Genomic DNA, 14235 nt, shown 5'->3' on the forward strand with positions numbered 1-14235 from the left:
GTTCTCCCTGTGTAGGTACAGGCCCAGACAATGGCTTCTATCCCACCCTGGAGCCATAATTCCTCCACACAAGCTCCTTTAACAGTCACTTTCAGCATGCAGGAACAAGAGTGAGGAAGTTCTCGGTGGGGAGGGGAGAATGGTGGCTACCCATAATCCTTCTTGCTGCAGAGCCTGTATTTTTCTCACAAACATCTGTGAATCCAATTGGGACTAGAAGGGACCCTATCAAACTCTAAGGACGCACAACTCAAATGTAGACATTAACCATGCCTTTATTATTGTCTCTCCCAATGCACCAATATATACAGACTTTATTTTTACATAAATAATATACATTATATATACTTATTTATTTGTACAGAGACACACACCAATCTCTTGCTCTCTCTCTCTCTCTCTCTCTCTCTCTCTCTCTCTCTCTCTCTCTCACACACACACACACACACACACACACACATACTTGCACAAGCACACATCTGTAGAGAGGTGAGCTTTGTATATATATATGTATATTCACATATATATACACATATATATAAAATGCATATATATATATTTATTTTAAAAGACTATTTTCTCCAAAGATTCCTTCCCGTATCTAGAACCCTAAATAAAAAAACAAAAAAAAAAACAAAAAAAAAAACAAAAAAAAACACCCTTTGAAAGTTTTTTTTTTGTTGTTTAAAAAAAAGAGTTTTTTTCCCCTTCTGCCAAGAGAGCTCCTCAAGCCCTATTTTTACCCTACGAAGCAGCTGGCACATGAAGAAGTGACTTCTTTTCAGTCTTTTTGACCCTGGTCTGACAGAAAATAGAGGAAAGGGCACTGTGGGAAATAAAGGCCCAGGTGGGTCACGGCAGCATGTTGGCAGTCCCAGGGCAGTGCAAGGCACTATTCCCAGAAGGGCGGCCCGTGGAGGGAGGGTGGCTAGATCATCAGGGGGACCTGCCAGATGAGCAGGGTGCTGTCTGTCTCGCTGCCCAAGGCTGGCTTCCCGCCACCACCAAAGTTGCGATAGCCTTGCCCTCCTGAGATGATGGCCACTGAGGAGATCTCTTTACGATGAGCATCACGGGCACAGGGCCGGCTGCGCACCCAAACATCGGGGTCATCTGCCATCTCATATATAGAGCCATCTTCCTCGCTGTGGGCCAGGGCTGTCCCATCGGGGTCTGGGGGGTCACGCACCGAGAGGAGGGGTCCTGGCAGGTGTGCCGTGGAGCGCAGGCGGTACTGAAGGAGAATGCCCTTTTTATGGACCAGCTCTCGGGCTGGGTGACTGTCGGGGGCAGGTGGAGGTTCGTGGGACGGACCCTCACCTTTCTCCTCCTCAGCGTCATCCTGGTCACTCCTCAGTATATCAGGAGCCAGAGTGCTGGTGGCCACAGCTAGAAAGTCTACTGGCCCACAGTGACCATTGAGGGAGACCATGCCCTTTCCTGTGGGATAGAGAAGAGTGGACAAGGGGTGACTATTACAGACAAATGTAGTTGGCAAAGGTTTAGAGCTGGGATATCAATATATAGAATACAAGAACTAAAGGTCACCTTAATGTGGAATGTTAGAGCTGGGAGGGCCCTTAGAACCCAGGAGGTCAGAGCTGGGAGGGCCCTTAGAACATGGGATGTCAGAGCTGGAAGGGCCCTTAGAACCCAGGAGGTCAGAGCTGGGAGGGCCCTTAGAACCCAAGATGTCAGTGCTGGGAGGGCCCTTAGAACACAAAAAGTCAGAGCTGGGAGAGCCCTTAGAACCCAGGAGGTCAGAGCTAGGAGGGCCCTTAGAGCCCAGGAGGTCAGAGCTGGGAGGGCCCTTAGAACCCAGGAGGTCAGAGCTAGGAGGGCCCTTAGAGCCCAGGAGGTCAGAGCTGGGAGGGCCCTTAGAACATGGGATGTCAGGGCTGGGAGGGCCCTTAGAACCCAGGAGGTCAGAGCTGGGAGGGCCCTTAGAACACAAAAAGTCAGAGCTGGGAGGGCCCTTAGAACCAGGATGTCAGAGCTGGGAGGGCCCTTAGAACACAAAAAGTCAGAGCTGGGAGGGCCCTTAGAACCCAGGATGTCAGGGCTGGGAGGGCCCTTAGAAAAACAAAAAGTCAGAGCTGGGAGGGCCCTTAGAACAGAGGATGTTAGATTTGAGAGGAACTTTGTCAATAATGTAATCCATTAATGTAATCCTTCATTTTATGCTTTACAAAACCAATAACTCACATTTCTTTAAGACTTCTAAAGCCTTCCCCACAGAAATGAAAAGTTGCCAGCATAATTCCTAATTTTTGTTTTTATTGGGCCTGTGAGTTTATTGGTAAAGAGAAGCCCTAGGTAAGGAACCTCTCTCACCAAGATCTCTCTGAGCCTCAGTTTCCCCTTTAGTAAAACAGAGATGATAATAACCAAGCAATGCACACTTAGTAAGCACCTGTTGTGTGCCAGGCACATCAAAGACAGAGATGAAACAGGTCATGCCCTGAATAATCTTTCTATAAGGAGATGAGAGAGATATATACAGAGACAGAGAAAACAACAGAGACACAGAGAAAGACAGAGAGACAGAGCTATAGACAGAGACAGAGAGATAAAGACAAAGAGATAGAGACAGAGACAGACAGAAAAAAAAGAGAAAAAAAAAAAAAAAAACAGGAAAAGCACCAGAGAGACAGAAACAGAGAAACATAGACATAGACCAATAGACAGAGACAAAGACAGAGAGTCAGAGAGACAAAGAGAGAAAGAAGCAGAGAGAGACAGAGACAGAGATCTCCACAGAAACAACAAGTTTTCATGGGCGATACTAGCAGCTAACAGGGGTTGGGAGCTGGAGGAGGACCAGGAAAGGCCTCATGAAGATGATGGTTCTTAATCTGAGCTTTGAAAGGAGCTGAGGAGGAAGGGCATTCTAGGCATCGGGGACAGCCTGTGCAAAGGCCTGGAGATGAGAGGTGGAATGCTTTCTGAGAAGAACTGCTGGCAGGTCAGGTTGGAGAATAATATAGAATAAGGATGGAAAGGTAGGCTAGAGCTGGATTATAAAGGACTTTAAATGCCAAAATGTTTATTGAGACAAAAAGCTGGTATAGCTGAACTAGAAATGGGAGTGATTATTTTTCCCCTTGAATGGCCCCAGATCCGGGTCCCATATACAACAGAAGAGCGACCTCTGATTTTTCCCCTCTTGGATAGCAGCCCTTTGGGGGCGGTGGTTGGGGGGAGTGGAAAGGGGTCTGGTCTCACCTGTGATCTTGGGGATACCCTCCAGTCGGGGGACAGGCAGCAGAACAATGATGCCCTGGTCGGTGCCCACCCAGAGCTGGCCCTGGCAGATGAGCAGGCTGGTCACACAGACTTGCTTCTGGCCTAGGAGGACAGAGGAGAAGGACAGCAACATTAGTACTTTATGGTTATAAGAGAACATCACCAAGGCCTGACGAACCAAGCCTTGCAGCCAGAAAAACCCGGGTTCGACTCCCGTGCCTGTCAGCCCAGTGACCTCGGCAGAACTCTCTGACTCAGTTATGGAAGGGCACCCCAACGCTGACAAACTACAGTCCCCCAGTGTAGTGATGGGGGCTTTGGGGGAGGAGCACCATTCTTACCCAGGACTACTGCGAGCTCAGATAACACGGGTAAAACACTTTGGAATTCTTAAATCACCAAGTAGTACTGAAGTGAAATAACGGCCCTAAAGTGCTTTGCAAACCTTAAAAAGCATTATAAGCTATTAACTATTGTTGCTATTGCCATTATTAAAATCATTTATATCACAGGATCCTCACATTATTCCTTGGAGATAGGTAATACAGGTTTTAATTTAGTTTAATTTTAATTTAATTGTCCCCATTTTATGGATGAGGAAGCTAAGATTCTAATGTGGGAGATGACTTCCTTGAGGAAGCATGGTCCAATAGATTGCTAGATTTGTCATCACATGACTTAGTTCAATGACAGCTCTGCTGCATATACTCTATGGGACTTGGGCAAGTGCTTTCAACTCAGCTTCCCTACCTGTAAAATGATGGAGTTGAACTAGCCTGGGGCTCCTTAACCCTTTTTGTGTTCTGGACCTCTTTGAGTTTTTAAATGCATAAAATAAAATGTCAAGGATTACAAAGGGAACCAGTTAGAATGAAATACAGTTATCAAAATATTGGGGAAAAAATTATTGGACTCTAGGTTAAGAAACTCTGAATGAAAAATAAAATAATAAACAACAACAACAACAACAACAACAACAACAACAAAACTCTGAACGATATTGATCTCTAAGGTCCCTTCCAGAACTAAAGGCTATGATTTATTATTATCCCCATTTTACAAAGAAGGAAATTGAAGCTCAAACAAGGGTATGATTTGGCCAAATCACAAAGTTAGTGAGTGTTAGGAACTGGATCCAAGATCCACTTCTGACTCCTAATGTGGGTCTTTCTGTTATTCGCTACCATTTTTCTGAACTTTGGGTTACAGAGGAGATTAAATATTAGGCAACACAGAACACAGGACAACGTGTGTAAGTGTATGCTGGTAAATGTTTAAAAAAAACCCAACCTTTTCCATCTAAGTTTAATGGCATCATTAGCATTTTTCTCTATCACTTTTTAAAGTCTAGACAATCAATTATAAATAATGTGTTATTTAAATCACTAAATCAAGATTTGATTTGTAGCATTTGCCAATTGCTAGGGGATAAAATGCTTACCCTGAAAATTTAACAATGGGCTCCCTGAATAGAAGGAACAAGACCATAGGGAGAACAGACAGACCTCCATAGAGCACTTAGATAGATAGGGCTTTAAAGTTTATAAAGCACTGTGCAGGTATTTTCTATCACCTTTGACCTTCACAATTATCTTGTAAATTGGATGTTTCTTATTATCATCCATAATTTATACACAGGGCAGCTAAGGGAGCTCCAAAGTGCACAGAGTGCCTAGGTCTGGAGTCAGAAGGACTCATCTTCTTGAGTTCAAATCCAATCGCAGACACTTCTACCTGTGTGACCCTGAGCAGATCATTTAACTCTGTATACCTCAGTTTTCTCTTCTGTAAAATGAGTTGAAGCAGGAAATAGCAAAACACACCAGTATCTCTACCAGAAAAAAGTCCTAAATGGGGTCACAAAGAGTTGGACATGACTACACAACAAAATATTATAGAGGATGAGAGAAATTAAGTAACTTGACCCATGTTACATAGCCAAATAAACAAGAGGTGGCTAAACCTTCACTGCCATGCATAGACAAGGAAATAATCTTTCAAAGGGGTTGGATTTCCCCCTTCCTCTCCCTTCCCCTACTTCCATCACTTAGCACAGTGCATGGTACATACTGAACGTTCAATAGCTATTTGTTAAACGAATGATCGAGCCCATTTGTCAGGGATGGTACAAGTGCCGCTTCTTGGGCAGGGGTTGGACCAGATGCCTTCAGAGGGAGCTTCTATCTCAAGAGAGCCTCTGAATCAGGAGTCCCGGCGGAAGGGGCTGGGCCAGATGCACTGGGACCTACTTAAATGAGGCCCTGAGGGCCCAGGCGGTACCCGCATCCAGAATGAGCAGAGGAGGCAGCAGAGGGGATGGATGGGGGCTGGAGCTGGAGCAGGAGGGCGAGGAGAATCACGAGAGCCGACGATGTGCTGACAAACCCTTGCAAGCCACGATTTCCAGGCTCCGTTTTACATTCTGGATGCATGAATGCCTCTGCTTTGCTCAAACAGCGCACCCTGTTGTTTCCAGGCACAGACAATGAAATGGGATAATTCGCTGCCGTGAATTAACATGTTTCTGATGTCAGGCCGGATTAGTTCTTGCTGCATGATCAGCTCTGTGCTGTCTCCTCCTTTTAGGAAGAGCAGTGGTCGTGGGAAAGAAGGGGGAGGGGGCACAGAGACATCGGGCTGCATACTCCAGAGGCGGGGCCCCTGGCACCCCTCCGGACTGCAAAAGAACCTGGAAAGTGGGATGTGTAGGGCAAGGAAGAGGGAACAACATGGCATGTGAGACTTGGAGGGACACACAATGGGCAAACATAACTAGCACCATGGACAGGGCTGTGTGGTGTATTGGATAAGGCACTGACTAGGCTTATAGTTTTTATTAATGATGATGAAGATGATGAGATGATGATGAAGATGAAGATGATGATGATAGCAGCTAACATTTACAGAACACCTTATATGCTGTGTGGTGTACTGGATAGGGCACTGGCTTTAAGATCATTTGTAGTTTATCCATGATGATGATGAAAAAGATAAAGAAAAAATGGTGATGATGAGGATAAGGATGACAGCTGCTATCATCGGCGTCTTTATCATCATTAATAAACTACAAATGACCCTAAAGCCAGTAACATTTACATAGCACTCATTTTATCCCAGGCACTGTGCTGAGTAATTTGCAATTACAATCTCATTTGATCTTTACAACAACAGAAGAAGGTAGGGGATATTATTATTCCCATTTTATAGATGAGGAAACTGAGATAGACAAAAGTGAAGTGATTTATCCAACATCACATAGCTAGTTAAGTGTCTGAGGCTGGATTTGAATTCAGATGTTCCTGAATCTTCCTGGGGCTCCTTCATACACTTATTTACAATAGTTTCTTTGAACCCTAAAGCTTACTTAGGTCTTAGATAGCCTTCCCCACCAAGCTTGCCCTGCTCTCTCCTCTCTCTACAAAACTAAACCAAAAGTATCTAAATCAATGCCCCCAACTCGTACTTGTAGAGTTTTTGTTGTTCAATTGTTTCAGTTGTGCGTGATTCTCTGTAACCCATTCTGGGGTTTTCTTGGCAAAGATTCTGGAATGATTTGCCATTTCCTGCTCCAGCTCATTTTACAGATAAGGAAACTGAGTCAAAAAAGGTGAAGTACCTTGTTTAGGGTCACACAGCTATTCAGTGTCTGAAGTAATATCTGAACTCAGATCCTTCTGACTCAAAGATACCACCCAACTGCCTCAGTTCTAGAACAAGTATGTGGAAATCTAATAGCGGGAATAAAAAGATGGAGAACTAAAGGAGGAATCCATTTTTACCTTTAAAGCCGGGCTGCCACTTAATATAATAACCTAATTATTGTTCCCATGGGAGGTAATGTGCCCAGGGACTGATAAGTAACCAATAAGGGTTTTGCTTTTGGATTTGAAGGGCAGAGAAGAAAGGGTCTGGGCTAAAGAAATGAGATCTTGGGTTAGTCACTTTTCTGAGTCTCACTTTCCTCACCTGTAAAATGGGGGAAATAACCCAAGCTCTCCTGCCAACCTGACTAGGTTGCTATGCGGATGGAATAAGATGATGGATGCAAAGTGCATCCACTATGGAAATGCTGGTGATTATATTATATAGTCTAATAGACCATAACATGATAACACAATAAAGTTCATTGTCTCTTTGGAAAGAAAATGTGCTATTAATTCAGAAGGTCATTGGTATTATTGAAACAAATGTGAGAATAAAGTAATATCTGAATCAAGGCAGTGATTGACAAAAAAATTGGAGCTGTGCCAGGTACACTATGGAGGGCTGAGGAGCTAGGAAGCTCTTAGAGCAGGAGAGGAGAGTCTGACCTGGAGATTCCCACCCAACAGGTAATATTTAGCATTAGGTCTTAATAGGAGTAAGAGGGCCTCTCATAGTGTGTTAGGATTAACCTACGGGAAAGGGCATCAAAAAGGAAACTGAATCCGATCTATCACAAACTCACTATGTCACTTTGGCCAAGAGCCTTTTCCTCTCTGTATCTCAGTTTCCTCCTCTGTAACACTAGATGCTTAGATTACCTCCTAGCTCTACTATTCCCCTTGCCTTTTATGTTCTAAGGCCCTCCCAGCTCTGACATTCTCTGTTCTAAGAGTCCTACCTGCTCTGATATTCTGGGTTCTAAAGGCCCTCCCAGCTCTGACATTCTCTATTCTAAGAGTCCTACATGCTCTAATATTCTGGGTTCTAAAGGCCCTCACTATTCTAAGGCCCTCCCAGCTCTGACATTCTCTGTTCTAAGGCCCTCCCCGCTTTGACATTCTGGGCGCTAAGACCCTTCCCAGTTCTGACATTCCCTGTTCTAAGGGTCCCCTTCTGACATTCTGTTTTCTAAAGGTCTGCTCAGAACTATGATTTCTATCATTACCATTACCATTAAAACATAAACATGAATGTTTATATGAGCATACCTCTCTGACATTCCTTGCTATCCCACCGGGTATACACTGGTCAGAGGTAATTTTCTAATAATATTGTAGAATAGAACAAGCGTTACTGACTTCAAGTTAACTCCCTCATCCCACCCTACTCTCTGCCCCAGGGACCTGTGAACAGATTTCAAGGGTCCCATAAATTTGGATGAGAAAAAAAAATTTACTTTCACTAGCTTCTTAGTGAAATGTAGCTTTTCCCTCTATTATTTAAAACCACGATTCTGAGAAAGGTTCCTTGGGCATCACTAACCTGCCACAGGAGACCAGAACACAAAGAAGGTGAAGATCCTCCCGCCTGGAAGGTAACAAGCAACAAGTGTGGCAGCGGGAGGCTGGATGGGCAAGCAAGCAGAGCAGGGAGATGAAGTCAGGTCTGGAGGATGACTTCCTCTGCAGGCCCCATTCTCGGGACCCTCTCTGAGCTCCCCCATCCCTCCATGGAATACTGAGAGACTCGTACAAACAGTAAGGGGGAGGGGGATTCTAATAGTGGATAAATATTTTATCACAGAGAGTTAATGCTGCAGTGTTCAACTCACCAAAGCCATCTATCTGTAGATATACAACTTTAAAAAGCTCTGGCTCTCAGAGAACATTTTATTAATGACCTGTCTAGTTAAGAGGAGGAGGGAGTTAAGGTTCAGAAATGCATTAATACCAGTCAGGCATTTGGCTGGAAAGAGGGGGATGGGAGAAAGAAGTGTGATAAATTTTTAACATGGGCAAGAAAAAAAAAGGCCACATTTACAGGAGAAACAAATTTATTACTAATTATGCAATTACTTCATTTGGTGGTGTGGGGGAAAGAAAAAATACTTAAAAGCCTTTAAAAATATATCTAATAAAGAATTTAAGAATCCTGCTTAATCTTTCTGGCTGGAAGAGAAAAGTGATAAGAAACAATCTGCACAGTGCTCTAGAAAAATTCACACAGTGGTCTAAAAGAGTCTGTATTCTGGTCTATGGCCTAGAACAACCCCCACGTTAGTCTAGAACTATGATATCAAATTCAAATAGAAATAGATTCCTAACAAGTCACATATTGGCTTTGCTATTGGTTAGTGATATGGGACTCTTGCTGACCCCATTTGGGGTTTTCTTAGCAAAGATACCGGAGTGGTTTGCCATTTCCTTCTTCGGCTCATTTTACAGGATGAGGAAACTGAGGCAAAGAGGGTTAAGGGCTTGCCCAGGGTCACACAGCTAGTAAGTGTCTGACACCAGATTTGGACTGAGAAGAACTGGAACTGACTGCAGACCTAGCATTCCATCTATTGCACAATTCAAATTCACCATATATTAACTTAGAAAACCATAAATTAATATTAGCTATATTGTACTATATTTTAATTTATTTTTCTGATTTAAATCTGGTTTGGACTATACTCAGGAGTTACACAGGTCATGAGTCTTGATACCCCTAATCTAGAACAGTTTACTTTTGTCTATAATAGTGTGATCTCCACTGGCTCACAAGCTGGTCTAGAATGGCTCCCTCCAGTCTAGAATAGTCATGTCCAATGGCTAACATACTGGTGATTGGGTGATTTTGAATGGCTCACCTACTAATTTACAATGGCTAGCAAAACTGATCTGGAACCACCCAAATGCTCATTTTAATACCCCTTGTTCTACTCTGGAACCACTCAAATGGGGGTCTCCAGATAACTATCCGTCATCTCTCTCTGTGGACAAAGGGCCCTATCCAAAGGATTTTGGGGTGCTGCTGACCAATAATATAAGTAAAGTAGAGAGGAAATAGATTAAAAAACATCCTAAATGAGACTAATCTTCTTCCTACCTGGCACCTCAAAAAACATCCCTTTTCCAGGTCATGGATTCAATCAATTACAATATCTCAGAACTAGAGAAGGTCTTGGGTCCTTTATAAAGTACAGCTGCTGCCATCAGTCTCCTTTCCACCTGGGATCTCAAAAGACCCTGCTCCAGATCACGGATTCTCCTCAAGCTGGAGCATGTCTCGGGTCCTTTATAAAGTAATGCCTAGAGCAGGAATCTCCTTTTTCATATCCTTAATGAATCTTTACTCATCCTTTGCTTGAAACCTTCCAAAGACAGGACATTCATTCTACCTTATAATGTAACCCAATCCGCTTTTGGACTACTCAAGCCGTTAGAAAGTTCCTTTTATAGAGCTAAGACCAGGATCCAAGAGAAAGTGTCCTAGACTTGGAATCAATGGACCCGAGTTCAGATCTCAGTTCTGCTCCTTCTGGGCAAGTCACTATAGGCGCTGATCCATCCAATGAAAGAGTTGAGATGACCTTAAGATTTCTTGCAGCTCGAAATCTGGGATTCTGTCCCCCTCCTGTGGGTGACTGCCTTTAGGTCGCAAAATTATTCTTTTTTTTAACACACCAGCTTTTTAAATAGAGACAGTTATCATTCCCCCAGAGTCTTCCCTTCTCCAGGGGAAGTGACCCCTTCCTATTTTCTGTATTGATCCGGATCACCCTTGGTTTGAAGACTGAGACTCTCCTCCTCTAAGCTGTAACTAATGGATCTGAACCTAGTAGCTTGTCCCAAGAGAAAGAGAATGACAACCCTTTATGGGCTCAGCATACGGGTGTGTCAGACTGAGTAACACCAGCCAACCCCGACCATCTGGCTGGATCTTGTATCAATTAGCTCAATCCCCATCATCCTCATGCTTCTGGCCTCCAGGCTCTCACTTTGCAGGTCCCAGGGCTCTCGGAAAGCACTTAGGTACCAGGCCTGGCTGTGGACAAGGTAGTAGAAACACGACGGAGCAGCTGGTGCCCTCTACAACACACTGACTTCTTGGCGGAAGAATCTCAAGCCTGGGTCCTGTCCATCTGCTGGAAACTTTAGTGAACATTAGGGCTCAAGGTGGACAAATACTCCTTTTGGGGAAGGGCAATTTGCATCCTGCTTCATTGAGGTGGACCAGAAAAGACAGAGCGAGAGGCCCAAGACAGATGTTGATCCTGAGCTCCCAGGGAGAACCTGTTCAAGCTCAGGACAGGGTGCAGGGAAGCAGAGGGGGCCTTGTCTGAGAAGCCTCTGGGAGGGCACGTTGATTATCTAACCTCATCGCCCTTGGAAATCACAGGATTAGAGCATTTCAAGGTGGAAGAGATCTCAAAGGCCACATTTCTCATTTTAATGATGAGGGAATGGCTGAGAGGGGTTTAAAATATGCCCAAGGTCAAGCTCGGGTACTCGGACTCCAAAAGCAGTGCCCCATTACAAGTGAGCCTGTTGTGCTTCGTCCTCAGAGGTCACCCTTTCATCCCCTGTGCCCTGATGGAAAACATGGCAATGATTTGGGGGCTCTCAGCAGTCAAGGGGCTCACACGGACCGCTGGGGTTCCGGGACCCTCTGGGTCTTAGGCTTACCTGGCAGGAGGGAAGTGGTCCGCGTGGCAATGTTGATCTCCTGCAGGTGCTCCAGAGTCTCCGTGTGGAAGAGGCGAATGGAGGCGCCCAAGGAAAAGGCCATCCAGACGCCACTGCCCGCCTTCACCATGTGCGTCACGCTCGCCGCCTCCTCCTGGTGCGCCTCAAAGCTTTGCTGTAACACACAGGGAGGTGTCAGACGCCAGAAGAGGGTGACCCGGGCCCCAGCCGCCGGAGGCGGCCTGTGCTCCCCCTACCTCAGACCAGGACTGACGGCCCCTGGCCCAGGAGAACACACAGGCCCCTAGGAAAGATGGCCACTATGACCACGGTCTCCCGCCTCCACTCTCTACCACGTCTGCTCTCCTACTGCCCAAACTGCCCCTGCACTCCCCGCAGAGAGAGAGGGACGGGCAGGGAGTGAGCAATCCAAGGAGAGAACAAACTGGCAGTGTCTGCCATCCTCCCCCCCCCCACAGCCTCAGGGGGAGAAGAAATGAATGGACTCAGCACTTAAACTCCATCAGAATGCAGAGCCCCAAAGGACAAGATCTCAAAGATGTCCAACAAAATTGCTTTTCTAGGGCAGCCACTGACAGCACAGTAGTGAGACATAAGGGGGAGGGGGAGCACTAGAAAACAGGGGAAAGGATCCTGGATTATGTAACTCCCTGGAAGATGAAAACAGGGGAGAGCTCCCCAAAAGAGGCTCTTGTTCTTTCCAAAGTATAAACACCCCCAGGCACCAAATGTTCTTACTCTCCATCATGGTGAGACATACTCCCCCTCAAAGTGGAATCTCCCAGAGAGCAGGGGGATGTACCTTTCTGTCCTCAGACTGGGAGCTTTTTGTGGGTTTGGGCTCAGTCTCCCCCCTCACCCCAACAGCAACTCATAGAAAGTAGGAATTGTCTTTTCTACCTCTGCCCCAAGACACCTGGGTAGTAATTACGGTAAAGGATGAGCCTCTGTGGGGTGCAAGGCTAAGTGGGCACTTAGAAAGGTCGTCCAGCTCCCCCAGGGCCAATAAAGGCTCCCCACAGGCCTGGCCAAGCTTCAGCCCCCACTCTGCCTCCGACACAGGTGCCTGGCACGTTCCTAGAAAGAGATCTCTGCCCAGAAACTGCCCCCATTGCAAACAGCGATCTTCCAGGCCCAGAATGGGGAGCTCTACAAATGGTCACACGGCTAGCAAGGAGCATCAGTGTTTGAAGCCGAGGCTTCCAATGGCAAATGCATCCAGGCCACAGGCCGGGGGCGTGGGGAGAGCCCCGTGATCTGTCCTTCCAGGAGGCAAAGCAGGCCAAAAGGAAACAGCTCGAACCCTGAGCCGGGAAACAATAATCCCAACAACGACTAAGGCTTATGATTTTCCAAATGCTTTTTATCACTTCTCCCATTGATCCACACAACAGCTTTTCCAGGGAAGTGGCAGAATTGTACCAGGATTCTGGAGTCAACGCCCTGGGTTCGAATCTAGGCATGTTCTTCACTGCCTCTGTGCATTATGAGTCACTTAAGTGCTGTAGGGCCCTATTACCCCAACTCTAAAATAATGGAGGTGGACCAGCGGTCCCCGAGGAAGCCCCTGTCCTGTTTCATAGGTAAAAGGCCCAAGGCGCCCCGAGGGGAATGGTCAGCAGATGATTACACAGACTAAGCCTGAGATGAAATTCAGACCCAGTTTCCTTCCCCTATCCCACATTTCCTCCCCCAAAGCAATTCTGGGTCTCAGAATGTCTGGGAACCTTCATCTTACCCATGGTGAATAATCTCTCAGTAAAACTCTCAATTAAAGTGATAAATCATTAATCAAATTAAATGCTGCCATGCAAGGTCTAATCTAAATTCTCATATGTCAGGCATATCAATTATGAAGCCGAGTCGTGAGAACCACAGGCGGGATTCCTCCTCTCTCCACTATCACCATCAAGTCGTCCTCTCCATCAAAATCTGCCAAGTGAGAGGCCGGGAAGGAGAGCTCGCAAAAGCGTGCCAGCCTCAGGAGAGCCCAGCTCAGGTTCCTCGGCCTCCACGAAGCCTTCCCGGAGCCCTGGGTCCCTCAGATTCTCTTACAGAACATTTGTATAGAGCTCTCGGCCATCCTGATCATAGGGAAATGACACAAATCAATCTATTAATAATTTACTAAATATCTACTATATCTACTATGTGCTAGGAACCATGCATAGATGGTCTGGGAGGGCCCTTAGAACCCAGGAGGTCAGAGCTGGGAGGGCCTTTAGAACCCAGGAGGTCAGAGCTGGGAGGGCCTTTAGAACCCAGGAGGTCAGAGCTGGGAGGGCCCTTAGAACCCAGGAGGTCAGAGCTGGGAGGGCCCTTAGAACCCAGGAGGTCAGAGCTGGGAGGGCCCTTAGAACCCGGGAGGTCAGAGCTGGGAGGGCCCTTAGAACCCAGGAGGTCAGAGCTGAGAGGGCCCTTAGAACCCAGGAGGTCAGGGCTGGGAGGGCCCTTAGAATCCAGGAGGTCAGAGCTGGGAGAGCCCTTAGAACCCAGGAGGTCAGAGCTGGGAGGGCCTTAGAACCCAGGAGGTCAGAGCTGGGAGGGCCCTTAGAACCTGGGATGTCAGGGCTGGGAGGGCCCTTAGAACCCAGGAGGTCAGAGCTGGGAGGGCCCTTAGAACCCAGGAGGTCAGAGCTGAGAAAGAGCT

At 46.2% G+C, this 14235-nt stretch overlaps 1 protein-coding gene across 6 annotated transcripts in view; it reads right to left on the bottom strand.

Moving 5' to 3' along the window:
* Nucleotides 1-257: 257 nt before the first annotated feature.
* ARHGEF10L (Rho guanine nucleotide exchange factor 10 like) overlaps nt 258-14235 on the bottom strand; it is a 245485-nt gene continuing 231507 nt past the window's right edge. For all 6 annotated transcript variants that reach the window (XM_074306088.1, XM_074306087.1, XM_074306091.1 and 3 more), the window contains 3 exons: nt 11565-11739; nt 3226-3348; nt 258-1440 (listed from right to left, as the gene is read on the bottom strand). In XM_074306088.1, coding sequence (XP_074162189.1) covers nt 929-1440; nt 3226-3348; nt 11565-11739 — 810 coding nt within the window. In that variant the 3' untranslated portion in view covers nt 258-928. The remainder of the gene's footprint in view (nt 1441-3225; nt 3349-11564; nt 11740-14235) is intronic.

Source organism: Sminthopsis crassicaudata, chromosome 3 (genome assembly GCF_048593235.1).
Source record: "Sminthopsis crassicaudata isolate SCR6 chromosome 3, ASM4859323v1, whole genome shotgun sequence".
NCBI lineage: Eukaryota > Metazoa > Chordata > Mammalia > Dasyuromorphia > Dasyuridae > Sminthopsis > Sminthopsis crassicaudata.